We start from the raw sequence: 25,541 nt of genomic DNA, 5'->3' as shown, positions 1-25,541 counted from the left end.
TACAAGTTTACTATCACATGGTGTAGAATTCCCCTCAAATACAACCCTATTGGGCTTCTGTCACCAAAATAACTGCGGAAATATCTTGGAAGGTGGTACCCACGGACCCCTTGGTTTGTCTGTAGGACTGAGGCAAAGAACCAAAAAACAGTAAACATATGTGTCCATTCATAGGTTTGCCCTTGGCCTCATCCAAGAGGTATATAGCTATGGGGTGGAAGGCAGGAGTAGCTCTTGGATGTGCTGCCTGGCTACTCATGGAGAAGAAAGGATTGATGGTGGAGTTAGGTGCGGTACGAGGGGTTGTGAGACAGGGAGGTAGGGGAGAATTGTTGATCAGCTGGGAATGCTTTTTGACCACTATCGAAGCCAAAAATGATGACCTCCGTCCGTGGGGGTTTGAATTGCATTGATGACACCCTTATTGACTAGATGCTGTACGGCTGGTTGAAAGGTGTGGCACATGATATAATGGATGCACTTTGTCAACCAAATATGTGTACATAGATCCCCCAATGAAAGACTCTGCTATGTACATGTTGGTGGGTGCCATTACATGGACTGGTTGAAGCTGAAGTAGGAGTGAATTCCCTTCCAGTAATAAATCTGAATAGAATCCATTTTTGGTTTGACATTCACTTTGTATTTCAAGGCGGGTAATTCCATATTCCGAAGGTAAGGTTACCACTGGATATTTGGGGTACCATTTGTCAACAGCCAACACATGTTTCACCTCCTCAGACTGACATGCCTGGGTTTTCTCATAGCTTGTAGGAAACAATAGCAAATCCCTTCACATCTTCATTTAAAGAACACTTTCAATAGTGTATATATATATCCCCTCAGCCCAGCAGTTCTGTGCTCCCTCCCGTTACTTTCTTGCACTTTCTGATGCTTTTGTTGGAACTCAAGTCACAACAAAACCCCAGATTGTGCAGGAAAAACAGAAAATAAAAGCAAAATATCACTGGGTGCCCTCGAGATCATGTCACAGTAACAACAAAAACAAAAAAAAACAATCCAGAATGGTTAAGTCAAGAAGCTGCCCTGGCAGCTCCCTGCTTCCAGAGCAGGTCAAAAGGGGGGGCGCCTCCAACAGTGAAGGGTTCCAGGAGAGGGAGAGCTGTCTGGGCAGGGGTCAGGGGAGGGGGCACTCCTCGGACCCTCCGGAGAGTGGTGAGGTTTCCTTTGGGCTATGACACCTAAAATGGAAGTTGGACCCAAGGCAGAGGGAGGCTGAGTAGGGAAAAAGCTGAGAGGGGCCTACTACATAGACTGGTACCTCGCTGCCTCATGATGGAGTCACTATGAACGAGTTTGAGCTCGAGATACTGTCGTCCTGGTCATGTGATCTGGGCAGCGGTTAACAGTTTTTTTAATCACTGATGTAGTCCTTGTTGTTCCGTGGCTTTTGAAGTTCTGGACATAAAATTATGTCATCTATTATTAGATGCTATAATGTTGTGATATATGTGACATACAAACAAGATGTAACATTGGAAACATTTTAAAAATAAATAAACCCAAATCACAAGAAAATATTGTGAAAGAGTAAATATGATCTAACATTCTAAGGTTTTAGTTCAATGTTAAAAATAATTATTTTATTCATTTAACATTCATAATATGACATTAAAATAATGTTTGTAATTTTTTAACTAACTAATGAACTTTCATAATTTTCTCAATACGTTCCAAGAAGTAGATCTTCATCAGGGTGCTGGATCTTCATCTACATGTAAACATTTACCAGTGGTAACTTTACACATGTACTTTCAGTCTTAGGGCTAGATGAAGGTAACTGGGAAATACTGATTTATAAATACCGATTCGGTATGTAGGAATCAGTATTTCAGATGTAGGTAAGAATTTGGTAAAAAATATCGAATTCCTATCATTTGTTATTACCGAATCGGTAATTGAGATTCGGTAATAACGAATACCTACCCATTCATTCCTATGGGCTTGGAGGCCCATAGGAATGAATGTGAAGACATTCTGTATTACCAATTCGGTATTACCGAATCAGTAATACTGGGATGTATTTCAAGGGTGCAAGGGTGTCCAAAGGACACCCTGTTGCACCCCTGAAATGTGCATGTGTGCACATGTGGAACACATGCATGCCCTAAGGGCATGGATGCGTGCCACATGGCACATTTCAAAAAGCAAAAAGGTGCTTTTTGAAAGGAAATCACTATTTACCACCTACTTGGAGTTGGTGGTAAATAGCGATTTCTTTAGGCTGAGGTGCACTGTTTTAAGTGTTCCATACATTGCATTTAAGGAATCGGTATTACTGATTCCTTAAATGCAAGGCCATAAGGAATCGGTATTAAGGAATCAGTATTTACCGATTCCTTAATACTGAATCCTCCCTACATCTCAAATGCCTAAATACCGGTCGATAATAGTGAAATTTAATTAATTTCACCGTTACCGACCGGTATTTAGCCACCTACATCTAGCCCTTAGTTGTTTAATCCCCATGAGCCAAGGGGTTAGAGACATTTAAATATACACTTAGGTATAAATATACACTTGAAAATGGTGACTAGAAAATTGTGTAGACTTGCACACTGGTGCAGGAGTAGTAGATTTACACTTGAGTAAATGTACATGTGTAAGTTTTCCCTTGAGAATATGACACTTGTGTTTACTGTGTGTCTTTTCCTATGACTAGTGCATGAATTGTTTTTTACTGAATACTAACAATATGCAATATTTGGCTTACTTGATGACTTCAGAAACACATTTAATATTCGGGGTTTGCGACGTGAAGGGCGAAGCCATTGACGCTTCTTGCTCCGAAAGTGAGATACCAACGTGAGCCGTTCTAAGTGCCTGTTGAACAAAAATGTGTGTAAAGGTTATTAGCTCTTGAGGAAGCTTTTGAATATTATATAATTACATGTGAATTGCTTTTGCACTGCAATGTAATAAATTTCTAACTGACACCCCCAAAGCACAACTGGCAAAAAATAATTATGACACTACAAGGCCGGAAAAAGAACTTTCTTCCTTTCTGAAGACATGAAGAGACTCTTACATGCAGGATGGCCGCCTGGTCCATGTGATAAATAAATGTACTGATGTTGTTTGAGCCAGGCTAGTTGTACTTCCCCTGACACCATTTGTAGCCACACAAGGACTTTATAGAGCAGTGGTTCCAACCAATCAAGTTCTAGGAGGAGTTAGAGATATTAATAATGTGATCCTAGATAATAGTGAAGGGACTATCCTAATGACTCAGATGCTTCTCCCATTAATGCACCGAGGACATGCAGCCTCACCAGTAAACTTTGCTTGTCACTTAGAAGCTGTGTGTGCATGGCAAGGTTCAGTGCTTCTTATACTCACCCCACAGTCATTAGCACCATCTCCACACATTCCCACATAGTAACTAGAAAACAAAAGTTACAGAAAGTGAGGTCTGAAGCTGAAGTCTTGACATGTTCACCAAAACACTCATTGTGAACAACAAATAATTTTACTTCACTCTCATGCCCATGCTCCTAATTGTCCGCACGTAATGCTAAGTGATAGTCTGGGACAAGCAACCAAGATCTTTGTAACTCTACTTTATCAAAAGGATAGTACAACGCAAAGGAGGCCTCACAAGTATCCTTGTCAGCCCATAGCAAACCTACCATTCAGAAAATAATCATGCTTTAAGACCTGCAATGGGGTATCTGCATACCTATCTATAAGTGGCTCATCTTCATTAAACAGTACACTACCAGGCCTTCCTCCTTTAGCCTCGAAGACCTCATTGGGAAGGCTGTCATACACGTCGCTTATGAAGTTCAATCTTTTCCTGAGTTTGCGAAATGCTAAAAATTCTGCACCTAAACTGTAAATCAAATACGTTGTGGCTGATAATCATCCTCATAATGGAATCTGAGAGGACATTGTTTCCTGTATGAGGCTGAAAGGGAGAAGTCCAGTGGCAGTGGCGTAAGAAAACTTGAGGGGACACCCCTGCCAAGTGCATGGAGGGCCCCGCCCCCTAAACCCAGTCAGGAGCTCTCAGGCCAGGGGCCCGCTGCCCGTGCAAAGTGCCGGAGGGGACCACCTGCAGTTCGGGGCCTAATGTTACGCCGCTGCCCAGTAGCAGCACTCAAGAAAGTTGTCATCCAAATCTAAACTTCTTCTGTTCCTCACTGGAACTGCCTTGCTCAACGCAGGGCCAGTTTTGATGTAGGAGTTATTGTGGAATAAAATATGTTTTTGGATGCTAAATTATTCGGTGCAGATCTGAATTTGCACATCAATTTGTTTGTTACAGAAATTACATTTATGTGATCATTCCTCCAACATTATTTGGCTAATTACCTCTCCTCCGTCAAATGGTTGCATCTAGGAATCTGAAGGTTACTGCTTCTAGTTCTTTGAAAAGGTCTCCTTTATAAGCACTCTGTAGTTACTGTATTACATCTTCTTTTATTATCCTTTGCAAGGGTTAGCTGCATATATGCCATTTGTTCTTTGTGTGATAAACGTCTATTTAGTGAATTATTTTTATTTGCTTTGGGCCAAACATCTTTGTAAATGTTAATGTGGTGTCAAACAGCCAGATTCATCAAGCCAAAATCGTCTCGCAAAGGGCCAGATTCTGAGAATTTGGCCCTTTGCGAGCGCTATTTTTGCATTAGGGATTCATCATCCCAAATGCAAAAATCGCAATTCTAGAATTCACTAAATTGCGATTAATTGCATTTAAGGAATCTCAATTTGAGATTCCTTAAATGCAATTCGTGAACCATTATAAAATTGCGAATTCGCAATCTGGGGCCGCTATTTACTGCGAAGTCTAACTACGTGGTAAATAGCAAAAACTTAGAAAAATACACTTTAGTTCATTTTTCTAAGTTGTATGTTACACACACACTTGTCCTTTGGACATGTGTGTGCGCAACACCAGTGTACATTACCATTTCAGGGGTGTAACAGGGTGTCCTTTGGACACCCTGGCACCCTTGAAATTGCAGCACATTTGCGATTAGCTAATTGCTAATCGCAAATAAGGAATGACTCACCATTCATTCCTATGGGCCTTTAGGCCCATAGGAATGAATGGGAAAGCCATTCCTTATTTGTGATTAGCAATTAGCTAATCGCTAATAAGGAAGCAGTAGAAATCGCTAAAAATATTGCGATTTCTACATGAATCCCGAGTCTTTAATAGCGATTCCTTAAAAATCGCTATTAAGGACTCGCAAATCATGACAATGATGAATCTGGGGGTTAATCCCTTAAAACACAAAGGGGCATATTTTCTAGAATCTGGCGGAGCTCTGTGTTACTGCAAAATTGGTAACGCCACACTCCATCAGTTTCAAAAAGCAGGGATACGCTGTATTTACAATAATGCGGTGCACCCCTGCATTTCTGCGGGTATAAAGCAGCTGCCTGGCACCAGTGCAGGCACCCTTGCACCATTTTGCAAGGGGGGCTGCTCTGCAGGGGTGATTGTTTATGTGAAGGAAGGGGCACCTTCCTGCTCATAAACATTCTTTACAGGTGATTTGCTGTTTCTATGCGTGCTGCAGAATACAGCACACGTGGAAAGAACAAAATACGAGGAGAAATGAAACATTTCACCTCGTATCGCCTGCTTAAGATCAGATATTCTCTGGTGATATTTTTGGCGCTGCCCCATACCTTGAAATTATGGGGCAGTGTCACATAGCAAAGTGTGTTGTGGTGGAACACCCACGGCAACACCCATTGCACTCCACTTTCACGCTAAGTGCTGCGTGAACTGTGCATTATTTACAAGGCGGTAATAAGCCACTTGACGCCACCTCATCAATAAGGCGAAGGACTTAACGCCACCAGAACGTTGGAAAAAGTGATGTTCTGGTGGCATTAACTCCTTGAAAATGTGCCCCAAAATGTGAAGAAAATAAATGAATAAAACAGCAAACACTTTATATCCCTGTGCCCAGCAGGGCCTCACAGACGTAAGAATATATCCCCATTGTAAATCGGCCATCAGGGAAAATAGTTACAGATTAAAATATTTTCACCTGTTCCTTTTTTATAAATTATCTTTTATTTCAATAATTAGCTTCTTTAGGAATATCATGAGTGCTTTGCACGAGTTACTTGCTTGCTGAATAACATTTTTTGCCTGTAGGTGAGACCAAAAAAGGACAGCCACGTAAGCAGGCAAACTTGGGGCTGCCTATTCTGATGGAGCAGGAACAGAATTTTCTTGCCTGTCCTTACCTTATTGTATGAACTTTTTTGCTTACCTTGTTTCCTATTTTTATTTTGTTCACTTTTCACTAATGAATAGCTTTCTGTTTTTTGTTTTTTCTTAACACTTTGTTTTTTTTTTAACACAGACTTATTGCATTTATTAATTTCATAACTTTGTCATATGTCTTGGAGTGGAGAAGTAGTCATTGTGTACAGGAGAATATTGTTGCGGGCATTACAGTTTTATAAAATTGGGTGCATTCCCAAACACTCACCTACCTTCAAGCAATTTTATTATCCCTCTTCTTTTTGTGAGATATAATTGTTGAGGGGAGGTCGAAGAGGGATCGTTGTCCTCTCACCCCTCTGTATCTTGTGTGTTTTTCGATTACAGAACATTATCAAGCATCCGGCGACTTTCCATAGATAGACATTGCAATAGAATAACACAATTCCAACATTACCCTCCATACAGCAAGACAATGCAACCTATCTATCATTTGTGGCATTGTGTGTGGGTGGTGGAGTGTAACCCATGAATCTGCAGCGTTGTGAAGGCGTGGCGGTGACCTTATCTTGTGATCTAAACCTTTTGCTTTCCTGGTTTTTGCTATGTGTTTTATGCCCGTTTCCAGAACAAACTGATTAAAGAGGAACTGAAAAAAAAGGAAAAATTGAATACCACTTAGAACATTAGCAAAGCCAATAGGTCTGATCTTGGCAATCTTGTGCAATCGTTCTTTGTATTGCAAGCATATGAAGCAAAAATAAAAAGTGAAAATAAACTATGCCATCAAATAAAAGTTGCTAGTTCATGCTAGCATTATTTTTTTTACTTAGTACACATTCACATATGCAGATGTTTTAAAGCTACAGTGTCTCTTAAACACATTGGGGCCGATTCTGATTCGGTAAACTAATCCGAACGACAAATCGGATCCGTGGCCCTTTCCGTACGAATCATACAATTCCGTCCGAATCACGTATTACGATACGATCCGAATTGTTGTGTACTGTACGAAAAGCAAGGGAAAATCCGTATGATACAGACCCTCAAAGTGAACCGTACAGATCATAAATATTCTGTACGACCCGACAAGTACGATCCGTACCAGGGAATGAGAACGCGATTTGTACGGAAAATGTCGCGTATGAGCAATTCGTACGGAGAGTCAAACAATCACATACGCACCGTACCCCTGCATTCGCACCGTACCCCTATGCACCGTACCCCTATGCACCGTACCCCTATGCACCATACCCCTATGCACCTTACCCCTACGCACCGTACCCCTATGCACCGTACCCCTATGCACCGTACCACTGCAATCATGGGGTGTACGCACCGTACCCGGTGAGGCTCCGTTTTGTGCGTGGTTCGAGTCGAAATCTGCTTTTCCGGACATTTTGAGCTCCCGTAGAAAAAGAGTCATATGGAGTGTTGACGAATCGTACTTGTTGGGTCATAAAAACGTACTGCGTGTTCCGAATGCGATTTGTATGGATTTTTAAGTCGTATGGTCTTTCGTATGATTCGTACAGGGATCTGCTTTGGGTCCGAATCGTACTTAATCGTACCTATGGGGACGTTTAAGGGTACGATTCCTACGGGAAATATGCTCCGTACGGCTCTTTGTAAGGGATTTTACCGAATCGGAATCTGCCCCTTTGTAACATAAATTTTAAAAAGGAGGGTGAGAAAACTAAGTAGTATTTAAAAGTGATCAAAAATACACTAAAGAAAAAGCACACTTAGAACCAACTTTGTTACTGAGGAAAGAGGTCAACAATTTGAATAAATACAGAGAATACATTGTTGTTGAACTTAATAACATTAAAAATGTGTTCTTTTTAAGACAGAGATCAAAAGAGATTAAGACAATAAAATTGTTAACTGCAAATAGACTTCATCTAAAACATATGGGTTTAAAGAAACAAAGTCAAGCAGCTTGTTGTACAGTGCTTTGCTTTCCCCTCGAGCTAGCACTCTAGATCTCGCCCTGTGTTCTAGGTTCTGGAGCCCTCCTTTGCCCTGTTGGCAGTTGGAGCTCTGGTCAGACAGGGAGCTGATCTACTAATCTCTGTGCTGCAATAAAGCTTACACAAAGCTTACCTGTGCCTGTGGTCTGCAAGTTATTTACTTCATTTGGCGACTTGGACTGGAGAGGTGTCTGACCACTGTCCCCTCCTAGATGCTGCAGCCTGAATCATTTTCCAGAGAAGTAGAAGCGCATCAACGAGACTAGCTTCTCGTTTGCAAGACTTTCAGTGCGAGATTGAATTTATTCATGGGTGGAAAAACATCCAAGCTGATTGTCTATCTAGGCTCCCTATGCCTTCCACTGATTGTAGTTCTGAAGTCAAGTCAGATGACCTTGCAGTTGCTGTTATGGAAGATGTCTTGTCGGTAAGTGGTGGTACATTTTCCCGTGATGAATGGTCCAAGGGCATGGAGGAGGATCTGACTTTGAAGGCCGTTATCAGCCTCATGTCTAGTGGTGCTAGGAGGGAAAGCACTGTTAGTCCTTCTGTCAGACCCTTCCTGAAAATTTTGGATGAACTTTCTGTAGAGGGAAAAGATGTTCTAGTGCGAGGTGATCGCTTTGTTCCCCCTAGTTCGTTAAGAAAGAGAATTCTGAGCTTGGCCCACGAGGGACATTTAGGTAAAAGTCTCACACAACGCCGGGTCAAACAGAACTTTTGGTGGCCCTCTATTGATAATGAAGCAGTAGATTGCGTGTTAAAGTGTAGTTTCTGCAAGGAGGGTGAGAAGCGGCTCAAAACTTTAGGCTCCCATTCCACCCACAAGATTCTCTTCGAGAATACGCCCTGGCATAGTGTCTGTATAGATTTCATAGGCCCCATGAACGAGCTTCCCAATGATCACCGCTTTGCAATTGTTCTTATTGACTGTTTTTCAAAGTGGTTGTGTGTACAGTTCGTAAAGGAGATTACTACCGATGCTACCATTAAGTTTTTGAAGGGCATATTTAACAATGAGGGGTACCCCTCTGTCCTCATTTCAGACAATGGTACTCAGCTCACCTCCTCAAAAATGATTTCTTTTGTTAATGATTGTGGTATCAGACATCAGAAGACGAGTCTTTACAATCCACAAGGCAATGGACTTTGTGAGAGGGTGAATCGCCTCATTAAGGGCGTGATTCAGATGTTTGTGGAGTCTGGCTGTTTCTCTGATGAGCGTGTCCAAGAACTGGTCTGGGCTTATCGCTCCACACCCCATAAGTCTGGTGAAAAGTCTCCCTTTGAGCTTATGCGTGGTCGCACACCAATGAGTAATTTGACCCCTTCTTGGCTGAATTCTCGTAGTGATGTACCCTTTACTCATGACAGTGCCTCCTTGCCCATCTCCGTGGGTGATTTGGTCAAAGTTAAGCCTGGCAGACTTACCAAGGGTCTTGGCAAATTTAGAGGTCCCTACAAAGTCAAGAAAGTTTTTCCCCACTTCATCTTATTGGCCAATGGTGAGAGTTGGAATTACCGGAGGGTAGCTCTCTACCAGAAACATAAAGACTCTTCTTCTGATGACCTGTCTCCTGCCAAGGTGGATGGTTGTAATGGTTATTTATTGTCCTCTGGTGGTCCCTCATCTCCCATTCCCATGTCAGCTAGTCGGGGGGAGGTGGGTGGTGGTGATGCCTCCACTTCCTTGTGTACCTATCATGGTAGTTCTGTGATTGATTCCGGTTCTACTTCTCTTGCTTCTTCATCTGTACCTCGTACCCCTACTCTTTCTTCCTCTTCCCTACCTGATGTCCGTTCAAGGAGCTCTCGCTCCCGCCGCCCACCCATGTATTTGAATGACTATGTTCACTAATGTTTTTTCTTCCTTGTTCCTGTGTTTTCTTCCCTTGCAAGGAAGGGAGATATGTTGTACAGTGCTTTGCTTTCCCCTCGAGCTAGCACTCTAGATCTCGCCCTGTGTTCTAGGTTCTGGAGCCCTCCTTTGCCCTGTTGGCAGTTGGAGCTCTGGTCAGACAGGGAGCTGATCTACTAATCTCTGTGCTGCAATAAAGCTTACACAAAGCTTACCTGTGCCTGTGGTCTGCAAGTTATTTACTTCACAGCTGCTAAAACTTTATTTGGGCAGATATAAACATGTGGTCTAAATCTTGTTCTCCTCTTCTACAAAGCTTGCATAATCCTGTTTCTTCGCTTGTTCTGTCCCATTATTAAGTATAAACTCCTAAAGGCAATATCCTTAGACGAAGCATAATGATACTGTGTTGATACGCTGTGTTCTAGTGTAAATCTCCAATGGTTTTGATAGGTCTTATACTCAAGAGAAGCTGCAGAGGACCTATAGTGGGATAACTGAGAACAGTGAGCAGAGTCTAAGTCAAAGCTTAGACGCGGTGTCATATTTGTTTAAAATAGCTTTTTATGGGCCCGCGACCAAGACTGTAAAAGTGATATAGCGCAGTTGAAGTGTAATAATCCTATTATGAGATTTTCATTAGAAGTGTAATTACTGGACCCAACCTTATATGTTTCGTACTTTAGGAGAGCTCTCAGAATATCTCTTTCCGCAAGTAACACATTATATGCAAGTACATTGGCCAAGGCATTGGTATAGGCACTAGTCAGCGACACTTCTAAACAAAGTGCCGGAACCGAAGTAGCCTGATTGTAGTAGTTATTTTTTGTTGTAACTTCCCTTCCTTCTTATTCAGAATGTGCCATTTGTTTATTTGTAAATATTCTAATCTGTGTGAAGGTGAGAGGGATTTTAGCACTATTTCCAGGAGTGGGTACAAATGTCTCTTATCAGAGAAAGAATAAAAACTCTTTAATGCAATTACATGGGCTGTAGCCTTCAATTCCAAGTGCTGAAGATGGGAGTTATTCATGAGCATCTGTGCAAATACTCTCCCTATGTAAGTGTACCCCTTTACTACTTCTACTGATGTCCCTCCCAATTACCACTTAAAAAAAATATAATGTTTCCGTCCCCTGAATGGTACCCCTTTTGTTTTAGAAATATTTACTTTTAGAATTTTTTTTCAGTATATCTGAAGAGACCATCCAAGGGGTCTATTACGATGTCGGGTGGATTGCCATCGCCCGCATGGCTGAGGCGATCCGCCCAAAATTTTCCTCTGCCCGCGTCCCATTTCCCCCTGCTAAATTAGGATGGCAGGGGGATCCGCGGGGGGAGAGGTCTGCCCCGCTTTTCCACCAGTCGTCTCATTGACCGGGCAGAAAACATCTCCAATATCGTGGCAGTGTCTGCAAGACACCGCAATCCATATTAGGATTCAGGCCTTTCCATGGCTGTGTTGCCGCCATGGAAAGGCATGCAGTCCTTGGAATTGTGGGCCCGTTGTGGCCCCCCGGGTGTTGGGGGGTACACATGGGGTACCCCCCTGCATTTGCAGCACCTCCCACCACAATGCTGGGAATAGGGGATGCCACCGCCACCGTGACATCCTAATTGCAGGTGCGGGACCATCGCACCACAGGCAGCCGGTCCCAGCACCGCTTGGGTGGCGGGCGGACCAAAGTCCACCCGCCATACTAATGGGCCCTCAAATTATGTTGTAAGCCGACACATTAGAGTGTGTATGTCATGGGAAGCTATTTTAGGAGGGAACATCTTTAAACTTAAAAGGCACGCTGATAGGTTGCTTCCGAATAAGGAAAACAACAGAGAGACTAATAAGCAGCCCTGCTTCAGGCCATTTGAAGTGGGGATCTTATGGGTTAAACCCTTAACCCCCACTCCCCCCCATCTGGACTCCACCAAGTTGCTGTTTGCAAAGCCACAATTAATCTTAATAGAGCACCTGGGATCCCCATTTACACCAATTTCCTCCATAGGGTAGGTCTATCGATCCTATCAAGGCTGTTGAAAAATCTACAAGCAAGTTATAGACTATCAGCGGTTTCATTATAACATACTTGTTGATTATTGTTTGCAGAAGTCCAATGTGATTGGTCACAGAGTGATTAGGACAAAAAACATGCCTGGGCCATTGGAATCGCCCCTTGGAGAAGGCCCAGTCCTTCAGGTGATCTAAAATGCTTGCCCCATTCTGTATGCTTTGGAGGGCAGAAGCAAAATGTGAATGGCAATTTAGCAGCCCAATGAGGAGGCTCGCTATCCAAAATTTCTTCTTTCTATGTATAATATTTGTTTTTTTGAGGGTGAGTGGTAGTCTAGCAGGATAGCTTAAACAGTTTCAAAAGCCAGACACAAAAAGAGCAAACATACCTTCCTTTTTTAATAAAATGGGGTAAGATGTTGCGAAGAATGCCGATAAACTTGCTTAATATACCCAGGAAGTAGTACTCACAGTGACACACAAAAATGTAAAATTTAATTAGGTTGCATGCAACTTGCAGCACCACACTTATTCCATATAACTATTTTGCTGCTACAGAAGCAGCCTTTATTTTGCTTGACTTGAAAAGGGCCTCAGATCGATGGCCCCAAAATGAAAGACCACCCTTCCACAACCTCCAGACGCCAGGGGAGTAGAGTGGGTGAGTCCCTCTGAGAAATAGTTTCAGGTGGTTTATTTAAGTGGAATTTTCGTCATCTAAAAGCGCTCCCACAAGATCGGTTGCTTCTGACACTTTGCTACAGCGAGTGGGTTGTTCTTGTGATTACAAGCAGTGGTTGAAGTGCACTACATAATGTATGGGAACTGTGATGCTGTATAAATGGGGGTGGGGTCAGTCAGCGTGGGGGCATGGTGAAAGGTCTGGGTAAAAAACTAAATATTCTTTACTTTTTTTGGTCTTCCACCTTCAGGTAGCTACATACAGTCGTGGCTCCTCATGGGAGTACTGCAGGGCCATGGGGTGGGGCGTGGCGGGGGAGGGGCAGGGTGATTTTTATTATGTGCGCTGCATTGCAGCACGCACAATGACATTTGTTTTATTAATTTCTTTATTAACTGAAGTCCATTCGGCCTTATGCCGGGAGTTTACTACGCTCCACCCTGTCACTCCCCGGTCCCGCCCCACTGCCCCGTATCACTCCCACAAGGAGCCGCGACTTGCTACATATAAAATAATGCACAGCTTAAATGAAAAATAAATAAGAAGAGTTAAATTATTCAGTGGGAAATGCACTATAGTACGCTATAAACCTCTATTAGTTAACCCACTGCACAGGACTGTGTCTAACCAGAGACCCACAGAATTAAATCTTGGATGGTGCAGTGGAGAATAGTGACTTTTGTATTTTTTGTGCTAGGCAGTCCCAGCCTGTGACAGAAAGCACTGTGAATATTTAAGTCATTATTTTAAACTTGCCTTACACACAGTATAAGATAGACTGCTACAAAATGCGTAAAAAAGTTTAAAATAAAATGATGCTTTCGAAATAAAGATGTTAATATTACCCAGACTGTACTTAATGCAATTTAATTATATAGCTGTCCCTTAAAAGCACACACTCCACAGCTTTGTTGGTAACTCCCTTGCAATACTACCTAAAAAGAATGTTTCTTCGTCATCACAAAGCTTCAAGTGATTCCATCAATTTAAGACAGTAGTACTCCCAGGCATGCTTTACATTTGCAGATTAACTAGTTGTGCCCACTGGCATAGCAAAACGTGAGGGAGTCTCCCGGCAAGGCACGTGGGGGGGAGCCCTCTGGGCTCAATCAGGAACTCTGCAGCCAGAGTGCTGTGCTGAGGGGGCCTCCAGGAGCTTGGGGCCCCCCCGCACTGCGGGGGATGCGGGTGCCTGTGTTACGCCCCTGGTTGTGGTCCTTTGTATTTGTTTCAGGCAGCAAACACCCTGGCAGGAGCGCTTGTTTATTGTTTAGCTGTCTGGCCGTCCATTTCACAGCAAATGAGACTCCCTGCCTGATACTTCAGCTGAAGCATTGAAACTTTTCGGAAATAACCATCTCTGCACTTTGTCTTTTAACAAAAAGTGGGAGAAAATTTTTTCACAAATTAAAAAGGTATGGCATGTCGTGCCTCTCCAATCCCGTCCACTTCCACCTCTGGTTACTAGTCATGTGTGTGTGAGGAACTACTCATTGTAGCTCCATTAAAGGCATTACACAGGGTCAGACTGGCCTACATGGCAATCAGGCAGTGCCTGGTGGACTCTTTGGCTGTTCGTGAGCCAGTTTTATGGTCTGCTGTTCTGACCTTCACTGTTGATTTTCCTGATATTAAAACAAATATTACCTGCCCAGAGTTCTTCCATGCGTGGAGGATCATTCAAAGAGCCGGGTCTTGAGGTCCTTCTTGAATTATGTCAGCAACGCAGATTGCCTGAGATGAAGGGGCAGGGTGTTCCAAGTCTTGGTGGCGAAGTAGGAATAGGAGCTTTCTCCAGTTCTGGAATTGTGGATCCTAGGAACGGAGGCTAGAGCGCAATGGGCAGTGCAGAGTTGTCAGGCGGGAATGTAGAATGCGAGGCAGTGGTTCATGCATGCTGGTCCTATATTGTGGAGAGCTTTGTAGGCATGTGTGAGGAGCTTAAAGGTTATTCTCTTGTTGAACGGAAGCCAGTGAAGTTGTCGGAGGTGTTACTTGATGCAGCTGCAGCAGGGGATGTCGAGGAACATTATACCGGTGGCGTTTTGAACGTTCTGTGGTTTCTTGAGTTGTTTCTGGGTGACGCCGGACTAGGGTGCATTGCCGTAGTCGAGTCTGCTGGTGATGAGTGTGTGCCTGAAAGTCTTTCTGGATTCTGTGGGGATCCATCTGAATGTCTTTCGTAGCAGGAGGACTGTGAATAAGCAGGCTGAGGAAACTGAGTTGGTTTGGCGGTTTATTGAGAGCAATGGATCCAGTATGATGCAAAGGTTGCGTGCATGGCTTGTAGGGGTGGGAGTGGGTCTCAGATCGGCTGGCCACCAGGAATTGTCCCACGCCGAAGGGGTGGGACCCAGAATTAGTACTTCGGTAATTGAATTATGTTAAATGTATTGATTCATATGTATTTATTAATGTTTGTTTGATTGAGTTGTTATAGTGTTAAATATGTAAATTATATTATTATTAACTAATTAATAATTCTTTGTTTATTCAATTTAATTATTAATCAGTAATTAATTATGGTAATTGTGTAATTAATTTTAAGTTTGTGTTGTGGTGTTTATAGGTGTATTGGGTGGGAAGAAATGTATTTGTAATCAATTAATTAATAATTGTTTGTTAAATAATTTGAATGAACTAATTGGTAAATTATTTTGGGTATTGTGTAATTATTTTAGGTGTGTGTTGTGGTTTTTATAGGCATAAAGGGTGGGAATGGTGGGAAGTAATTTAATTGTTATTGATGAATTACTAATTGGTTATTAAATAGTTGTAATTAACTAATTGGTAATTAATTATGGTAATTGTGTAATTAATTTTAGGTTTGTGTTGTGGTTTTTATAGGTGTAAAGGCTGGGAAGTAATTTATTTTTAATTGATGATTTAAGAATTGGTTGGTAAAGAATTTTAATGTATTAATTGGCAATTAAGTATGGTAATTGTGTAATTAATTTTAGGTATGTGTTGTGGATATTATAGTGTTAAAGTGTGTGTAGATGATTGATGTTTATTAGTTTTACTTATTATTAATAATGTGTTTAATTGATTAATAATTATGTTAAATATCTTAAAACATTTAATTAAAAATGTTGAAGTGTTTTGGTATTTTGTGGTGTTATAGGGTAGGAAATACAATTAATACATTTATGTTTTAATTAGTTTTATTGTTTGTAAATACAAATCAGTATTAAAAGAATAAATCTTTTGTAAATATAGTTATTAATTCATTTTATATAATATTTCTAGGTTTTTGTTATGTATAAATAATATTTAATGTGTTCTTTTTATATGTTTAAGATTTTTAAATTTTATTTTTTAATTTATATTTGTTATTGTTTTAATAAAACATATTGTGTTTGAGTGTGAATAGTAATTTCTTTTCATTGCTATCCAACACTTTCCCTACTGCTGCATTCACTGGAGTGGGAATAGTAATGTTTCCCCCTCTGCTATCCAGAAATGTCCCTACTGCTGCATTCACTGGAGTAGGAATAGTAAGGTTTATTTTTCGGCTATCCTGCACTTTCCCTACGGTTGCATTCACTGGAGTTGGAATAGTAATTTTTACCTCTCTGCTATCCAACACTTTTCTTACTAGTGCACTCACTGGAGTGGGCTAAGCATGGGCAGAAAATCTGTTTCGCTCGCGGATTTTGCGGATTTTCGGTAAATTCGCAATCCGCGAGATTCGCGAATCTCCCGCAAAATCCGCAAATCGGCGAACAGCGGATTTCATGGCTTGCTCGCACTGTTCGCGTGAGTTCGCGGCTTCCCAGTACAACTTCGCGCCCCGCGAATAAGCACAAAATTGCAGAAATACGATCTTAGCAAAACTGAAACTACTTACCAGGTTCAAAAGTTCAGGCTCATCATTAGTAGCCATTTCCTGTAGTGCTTCCTGAGGGGCCCCTCCAGAGTTCAGTTGCCAGTTGCAACTATTATGTGACCCTGCTCTGAACCTCAGAATAGTTACACATATGCCACAAAGGTCCTGAATTACAGCTAAGGGAGACAAGCAGGAGCCAGGCTGGAGGTTCAAATCCATTAATCAGCCCCTAATTCATTATTGTCAGTTGGGGCAGTGCAGGTGTTGTAACTAATTTTGCAACAATGAAAGCACTTAGCAAGTGCAAAAGATCACTAATCAGGAAGCACTAAGGAAGCAGGTGCCAGCTAAAAAAATATTCTGTGACACATTAATCAGCCCCAAATTAATTCAGGTCACTTGAGGCAGGGAAGGTGTGCTTGCGTTGCCACAATAATGTACACTGACTGGACAACCAGAGGGTGCTGTGATGAAACAGAGGGTGGCATGGGTGGGCCAGAGGGTGGCATGAGCAGTCAGAGAGTGGCAGTGGTGACAGAGAGTGGCAGTGATGAAGAAGAGTGTCCCAAACAGGCTGGACACGTAGAAACAACAAGTTCGCGAAACTTGCGACCCGACAGGTAAGTTCGCGTTTTGCTAAATTGTACAAAACCCTCGCGAACTGGCAGAAACCCGCGCGAACACAAAAAAAAAATCCGCAAATTCGCGAGAATTCGCGGATTTTGCGGATTGCGAGTTCGCAAATCCGCAAAATTCGCGAACGCGAGATTCGCAAAATTCGCCCATGCTTAGAGTGGGCATACTTTATTTTTACCCCTCCGCTATCCAACACTTATCCTACTGTTGCATTCAGTGAAGTGGGTATACTACCCCTTTCCTATTCAACATTTCCCCTACTGTTGTACTCTTTGGAGTGTGGAACAGTAATTTTTGCCCCTCAGTTATCCAACACTTTCCCTACTGTTGCTTTAACTGGAATAGGAATAGGACATTTTAACTCTCCACTATTCAATACTTATCCTGCTGTGGCACTCAGTGGAGTGAGAATAATAATGTTTACCCCTCTGCTATCCCAAACTTTCCCTACTGTTGCTCTTACTGGAGTGGAAATATTATTTTTCTCTCCTCTGCTATCAAACTTTCCCTACTGTTGCTCTCACTGGAGTGGGAACAGTAATTTTTAACCCTCTGCTATTCAACACTTTCCCTACTGTTGCACTCTTTAGAGTGGGAATAGTCATTTTTATATCTCAGCTATCCAACACTATCCAACACTTAGCGGAGGGCTAAGGAGTCGATATTTTTGTAGTCTTTTGTATTGATATTTTGAGCATCAATATTTTTGTAATAAATATTCTATCAGTGAACTGTCTAGGATATCGAAGCTGTCACAATAGCATGGTTGCTGGCTTTAGCCCATTAACACAGTCCCCAATTATGCGATTCATCCTTTCCACAAGTCAATTCCCTTGAGGATGATGAAGTGAACGTTTCACATGTCTTACAACAGAAACAGGCAAGAAGGATTCAAAATCTTTACTAACGAACTGCTTACTATATCAGAAACAAGTATTTCTGGAAACCCCTCTCTAGAACACACATCGCTCAAAAAATCTAAATTACTCTCGGGGGTCCATTAGGATGGTGGGCGGACTTAGTTCGCCCGCCATCCCATCGGTAATCGGGACCGCCCGCCATAAGGGCGGGGGTCCCGCGGGGGATATTAGGATGCGTCCTCCACTGTGGCGGGCGCATCCTGTATTTTTAGCATTGTGGGCACAATGCTAAAAATGCACTTTTACATTTGCAAAACAAAGCGGCGGGCACCGCGCGGTGCCTGCCGCTTCGTTTATGCAAATGCAGGAGGGTATCACAGGTACCCCCCATGTGCACCCCCCACCTCTCCTTCACTCTGGGGGCCCGCAGGGGCCCCCCAGAGTGAAGACCGCATGCCTTTCCGTGGCGGCGAAGGCCTCTCCCTAAGCCCATTGTAATATGGCTGGCGGTGTCTAATAGACACCGCCACTATATTAATCCTTTTCCGCCCCGGCCGCAAGGCAACTGGGCGGAAAAGCGGCGGACGGTCTTTCCGTCCACCGAGGTCCCCCCGCCATACAAGTATGGCAGGGGTAATTTTAATGCGGATGTCGGGCGGATTGCCCCCGCCAGGCTGGCGGTAGCCACCGCCAGCCTGGAGGGGCAATCCGCCCGGAATCCTAATGGGACCCTTGGTGTCGGCTTCCTTGACAACTTGTACTCAGGCCACTTTGAGGCATAGTCAACAAGGACCAAAATAAATCTGGAACCACCAGAAAGCATATTATATGGTCCCATTACATCAACACCCAGTTTAACCAATGTACGGTCTGGACACTCAACAGGCATAAGAGGAACAACAGAAACTTTACAGGATTTGTCAGATGACCTGCAAACACAACAGTCCACAACAAACTCATCAATCTCTGAATCTCTGAATCCATTCCAGGCCACCACAAGGTATCACAAATGCACCGTTTTATAAAAGAGGAACCTAAATGTCCTTCATGAGCTCTATCAATAACCCCTTCCCAGAAAACATGTGGAGGAATAAGTTTGTCATTGCGCAGCAAAATTCCATCTTCTAAAGAAATTTCATCCTCTATTTTAGAAAATGCTTGCACAGAAGCAGAAAGTCCTTTCTCTCTTGGCCACCCATTTCTAACAAGGTTGCTAACTTCCTGAAGGATACAGTCACTGCAAAATGCTGATCTCCATTCATCTTCAGAACAAAACTTGAGCTCAGCAATATCCACTCCTGCAACAAAACAATCCTCGGGATCCTCTTTAATAACATCAGAAAAATAAATTCATCATCATGAATTTCAGTAGCAGGAAAATTAGAGAGAAAATCTGCCCTGCCAATCTTTCCACCAGAAATGTGCCTGACATCAAATTGGTACTGGAGCAATAGTGACCATTCTCATAATTCTGGGAGTGCAATACTTACTCAAACTCCCACCCAAGATAATAACAAGAGGCTTGTTATCAGTTTGAAGTAAAAACTGTTTTCCCCATACATATGGGCAAACCTTTTCAATAGCCCAGGCACAAGCTAAGAGCTCCCTTTCAATGACTAAATATTGCAACTCAGCAGCCCTTAGTACTTGCGATGCAAAGCCTATAGTCTTTTCAACTCCATCCTCCACTGGTGTCAATGTAGCACCTAGTCTTACTTGACTAACGTCAACAGTTAAACAGCAGGACAAACTAGGATCAAAAGGCTTGAGGACCGTACTTTTCTCTAGAAGAATTTTAACCTCATCAAAAGCAGACAGGCATTCATCACTCCAAATAAACTTGGTACCCTTTTTGAGGAGATCACTAATGGGATGAACAATTGTGGCATAATGAGGAATACATCTCGAATAATATTCACAGAGTCCAAGTAGAGATTTAACCCCAGTCTTGTCAGTGGGAGTAGAAGCATTAGAAATGGCCTCAAGGAGACCAGGTCTTGGTTTAACACCTTCATGAGTGAGAATGTGACCTAACTACTCTACTTCAGTAAAAAAATATATATATTTTTTCAATTTTAGTACAACACCATTTTGCTGTAAAAGACTTAACATATTGTGTAAAATAGAATCACGTGAAGAAGCATCCTTAGCAAAAATTAGAACATCGTCTTGGAATACTAATACACCGCCAACTCCCTTAAGAATGTTTCTCATCACCCTCTGGAATACCGATGCAGCCGATGTCAATCCAAAAAGCAAGCGTTGGTACTTAAACGCACGTAGTGGGGAGACAAACGCAGTCAGATGAGGGGAATAATGATGTAACTGAACCTGGTGGTAAGCACTGGCAAGGTCTAACTTGTTGAAAAACGTAGCTCCTTTAGTAAAAGCAAATAGGTCGTTGATTTTCGGAAGAGGGTGTGAGCAACCCAGATCTCTTTGTTAAGAGACCTTAAGTCAACACATACCCCGACTTGACTACACCTCTTCCTAGGAACAACCAAAGGAGAAAGCCATGGAGATGACTCAGCAGGCTCAATAACACCTTTCTCACACAGTTGCAACTATTCTTTTTCCAGGTCGTCCCTCACACTGTTGGGCACCCCTCTAAGTTTGTGGTTTACAGGAACAGAACCTTCTTTAACAATTATCCTGTGTTTAAAACCACAAATGTTACCTAAATCAGAACTAAATACAGAGGGAACTTTATTTTTAAGCATTTGAATTTCATCAGGACATCCTACAACAAGGACTTGTTCTTAGGTTCCAGGTTTGAGGATCATGCCAAATAGGCCTTGATGGAACCACCCTAAAATGTTAAGTCCTTTAAATGCAACATAATTCTTCCCTTTTATTTTCCTCCCTTTAAAGCACATCTCCTCTTCGAAGAAATCCAAAAGGTCAATTTTAAGACCCTCAAATGACACAGGAGAGCGATCCAGAGGGAGAAGAGGTTGACTCCCTTTCCAAGTCTCATCAAACTGTTTTTGTGTAATCATAGGTATTTTTGCACCAGAATCTACTAAAAGCTTAAAGCATTTGCTCCCCACAGAAATATCACTTTGGGAACGACGCAGGCCCTAGGATCACCTTCGATGACATCATGTGAACAGGAGGAACCACTGACGTTTGAATCAGTAATGATTGAAACTACTTCAGAGTCAGAAGAAGAATTGGAGTAAATGAGACATACAACAGGTTTCTTTAGACCTTTTTGCCATTTCAACCTCAAACAAACCTTAGCAAAATGTCCTACTTTTTTACAATAATTTCAGGTAACATTAGATGCAGGGCAATGTGATCCTTTATTGTAAGGTGAGGTTTCCACATCTCCAACATAAGTTAGATCCCACACTAAATGATGTTCCGGGCTTGGTAGATTTACTTAGTGTGTTGGAATTCCCTTTAAAAGTGTTCTTGACAGATTTAACAGAAGAATTGAGGTCAATAGCATTAACTGGTTCTATAACTTGCTTGTCTAATTCTTTTAAAGAAACCATAGAAATGTCTATGCTCTTTGCTAATTTAATAGTATCATCGAGCGATGGATCACCCATAGTGAGTAATTTCTGCCTAATGTTTTGGTCATTGGAGGCCGCAGAGACAACAAGAGGTTCAACACAGACACTGACCGAAAGTTTCGGTCCACTCCTCTGCCGGACTACTCCATGGGGCCAATTTGGCAACAAGCCAACTAATGCTCTAAGAGGTAATCCCCCTCACACATGTAAAGCACCTTAGCGAGTGCTACACAATTTCAAAATTACAAAATCACTTAAAATTAAGTAACTTGCACCTACACACTTTGGTCCTGAGGAAAGCCGGTTTTAATTATAAAGGCCTGGCTGAAACATGTAGACCACACCTGGATGTAGGAGACACTTATTAACACTCCTATAACATCCAACAGCCTTTTTTAATGCTAGCAGTGACCCAGTTATTAAAATATATTGTACCCTCGGGTACTAGGATCCCTGTATGGTTTTTAAACTTTCACCTTCATGTTCACTACACTGCACACTCAGAAACATACCTGCTCCGCTGTATTCAGGGGTCGAAGAACACCCGGGGCACACTCGGTGTCACTGGGTGGGCCCGATGATATAGCATGCCACCAACCAAGTTGGTGGTGAGGGCTTCATGAACAAACAAAAGAGTTTGTACCCTGTCTTACAGTCTTGAGTCTATGTAAATTCACAAATAGGCTAGTCCTTATTGATTTCACATACAAACCCAGGGGATACGGACTAGCTACCTAGTCCTCTCTCTCTCCTTTGATAGTGATATTGGTCTTTACAATGACATACAAATTGGTCTCTAATGAGTTGCTCTGTGAAGTTCTCAATCCTGCAATCCGCTGCCAATCTGCGCAAAACAGAGATGTAAGAATCAAATTCTTCGCTTTCAGATTGTTTCCTCTTAAAAAATGAATGCCTGAGGACGATGAGACTTGGCTGTTTGTCAACACGAAGTTTGAGTTTTTGTACAATTTCTCTATATTCATCGTTAAGTCCACCTTCTTCTTGAGGTAAATCAGGTAAATGTGAAAACATCAATCTCCCATCAAATCCAAGAGAATGTAACAGTAAACTTTTCTTTCTATCAGCACTAAATCTTGCTGCACCTATGGCACCCAGATAAGTTTCAAAAGCATCATGCCAAACCTCCCATCTGATAGCTGGTTCTCCAGGACAGTCCAAAAACGCTGGAGGAGGATTTACTGACTCTTAAAGTACACATTATAAGTACTATAAATGAGGAGTCCAAATAAAATGGAAAGAAATGAATGTAGAAAAATTGAAGTAAGTTTGGTGTGTGTATCACCGTAAGATGCACACGTAATACAGACGAAAAAACAAGCAGTGAGCCTGTTCAAAGATGGCCTTCAAACGTCATAAAGCATCATGACACATACGCTAAGTTTGAGGCTTGTACTTCATAAGGACAGGAGCAGTCAATATGGAGACGTGAGAAGGCAGGTCGCGAGGGAGACAGTGCTGGGACGTCATCAGGCATGAGAATGTTGGAGGGCTCGAGGTAATAACGAGGCAACATTTTGAATGATGCACTGACTTCAGATGCATTAACTGTTGGGCGAACGTATCAATATTACAAATTTGACAGTTAACGCTCGAAGCAGTAGTGAGGCAAACTTTTAAAGGTTGCGCTATCTTCAAATGCGCTGTAATTGTTGGGCAAAAGTAGCAATAACAAAAGTTTGTACAACTGCCAAAAACTAAGTTGTGAAAACAACACAGAGAAAGGCAGACTTCGGTAGGAAGGATATGAAATAAAAAAGCCCTACTGTGTCAGATGACGAGCCCAGTCCATTTCAAGCTGTTCCAAGATGCTGATGTAGAACAGTATTTGTTGTTGAAAGCTAATCAGTCTTGACTGTAGGATGATCTCAGAGATGAGAAGACTTAGTTGTTGGTAGATCTCAACTATGAAATTTCTCACACGCTGGCTGGTCCATGTAACCAGGATCAATGCCAATCAAATGTAGTAACGATGCAGGAAACTGGTGATGTCTTGAGTATATTTATTATAAGGTTACATGGAAGAGGAGCCAGCTTTGGGGGAGCCTGCTCCAATAGACACCAACTCAAGAGTGAACCACAGACATTCTAATGTTCCTAAGCAGCACGAGAACATTATAAAAGAAACAAAGACATTGCAATAACAGGCTAACACATGTAATGTATGATATAAGAAAAAAGAGTATTCCAATACATGAGAGAATCATAATACTGATTACTATAGCTGCTTTACCAACCTTTTGATTTGATGACTTGAGTACTTCCACTGCCCTCTTTCATGCAACTATTTGTTTTGCCTTTAGCACTCCATGGCTGTGCATGCATGTGTGGTCTTACTCTCTCCCATGTATGCTGCTACCCCACTCACTTCCATGCCCCTGGTCTCCATGTTGTCCTCCTCGCCTCGTCCGTTGCTTTCCTTCCTTTTTTCTTTTAAATGTATGTTTGCCCCACCTCCTCAGTTGCTCCCCCATCTTGTTCTCCTTCACATGGCTGCTAAGTAGCATATTATTTCATCAACCCCCACCCCCACTCCTCCACCGTTCCTCCGCTTCTCTCTAAATCGACTTTTTCTAATTTTTTTCCTTTTTTCCTTTTTGGAGTGCACCGCATCTGTAAATTGCTGCTTGGCTACTTCTCTTTGAAAAATGCACCTTTGCTCACATTTAATTATTTTCCATTTATTGCACCGAGAATGATTCCTGACGCCTTATATAAACACTATGCCAATTGGCCTCTATTACCAGGAAAGACAATGACTTTCCCAAAGCTTGTTTAATTTTCTCTGGCCATATTTATTTACAGATTATCTCCATATGGATGGTCTTTGTTTTTTTGTAACACCCTTTACATGGAAGTTAAAGCATGTTCTTGTCATTGAGCTGTCAAATCAATCATATGCTGAGCTCCTTCAAGCCACAGTCAATATGTAGAACAGGACTATTACCCTGAAGAATGCACAGGCCTGGCTGATCTTCCAAGCCCCAGAAAACAAAAATGTAAGGGGTAACAATGAACACACTTAATAAAAAATACCCAAACTTACAACAGATTTATGAATAATAAATCATCCCATTTTCATATTTTACAACTTACAAACAAAATCAGATGCTGGTCCACAATGGAATCTTTAGGAACAGGGAAAGGGCACTCAATCAATCTATCCAAAATTTGTAGAGTGCACTACTCACCTGTGAGGGTCTCAAGGCGCTGAGGGAGGGGGGCATTGGTGTTGTTGCTGCTGCTGCTCGAACAGCCAGGTCTTGAGATGTCTCCTGAAAGTCAGCAGGTCCCTGGTCTGTCGCAGGTGGATGCGGAGGGTGTTCCATGTCTTGTTGGCGAGGTGGGAGAAGGATCTGCCACAGATGGTCATTCGGTGGATGCGTGGAATGGCGGCGAGGGCGAGGTCCGCGGAGCAAAGCTGGCGGGTCGGGGTGTAGAAGGTGAGTCGTTAGTTGAGGTATGTTGGTTCAGCATTTTGGAGTGCTTTGTGAGGGTGGGTGAGAAGCTTGAAGGTGATCCTCTTGTTAACGGGGAGCCAGTGCAGGTCTCTCAGGTGGGCAGTGATGTGGCTGTGACGAGGGATGTAAGGATGAGGCGTTCTGAATTTGTTAAAGTCTTTTCTGTAGTTTGGCCGTGGTATCTGCATAGCGGGCGTTGCCGAAGGGCCTGGGTGACTGTCCTTCTGGTTCCGGTGGGCATTCATCTGTAGATCTTGCGAAGCATGTGGATGGTGTTGAAGCAGGAAGAGGAGACAGCATTGATTTGCTGGGTCATAGATAGTGATGAGTCCAGTATGAACCCCAGGTTGCTTGTGTGGTCGGTGGGAGTCGGTGCAGCTCCCAGCGTGGCCGGCCACCAGGAGTCTTCTCAGGCAGAGGGCATGGAGCCAAGGATGATGACCTCCATCTTGTCAGAGTTCAGTTTCAGGCGACTGTTCTT

At 42.4% G+C, this 25,541-nt stretch overlaps 1 protein-coding gene across 1 annotated transcript in view; it reads right to left on the bottom strand.

The window, feature by feature from the left end:
* Positions 1–25,541, bottom strand: part of LOC147684254 (putative cation-transporting ATPase 13A4) — a 356,830-nt gene that overhangs the window by 52,364 nt on the left and 278,925 nt on the right. Inside the window, exons 22-23 of the mRNA XM_086944652.1 lie at positions 3,361–3,403; positions 2,735–2,844 (exon numbers count right to left, since the gene is read on the bottom strand). Of these exons, the coding sequence (XP_086800778.1) occupies positions 2,735–2,844; positions 3,361–3,403 (153 nt within the window). The remainder of the gene's footprint in view (positions 1–2,734; positions 2,845–3,360; positions 3,404–25,541) is intronic.

This window comes from Lissotriton vulgaris, chromosome 11 (assembly GCF_964263255.1).
Source record: "Lissotriton vulgaris chromosome 11, aLisVul1.2, whole genome shotgun sequence".
Lineage (NCBI taxonomy): Eukaryota > Metazoa > Chordata > Amphibia > Caudata > Salamandridae > Lissotriton > Lissotriton vulgaris.
This window is presented reverse-complemented; position numbering and strand designations above follow the sequence as displayed.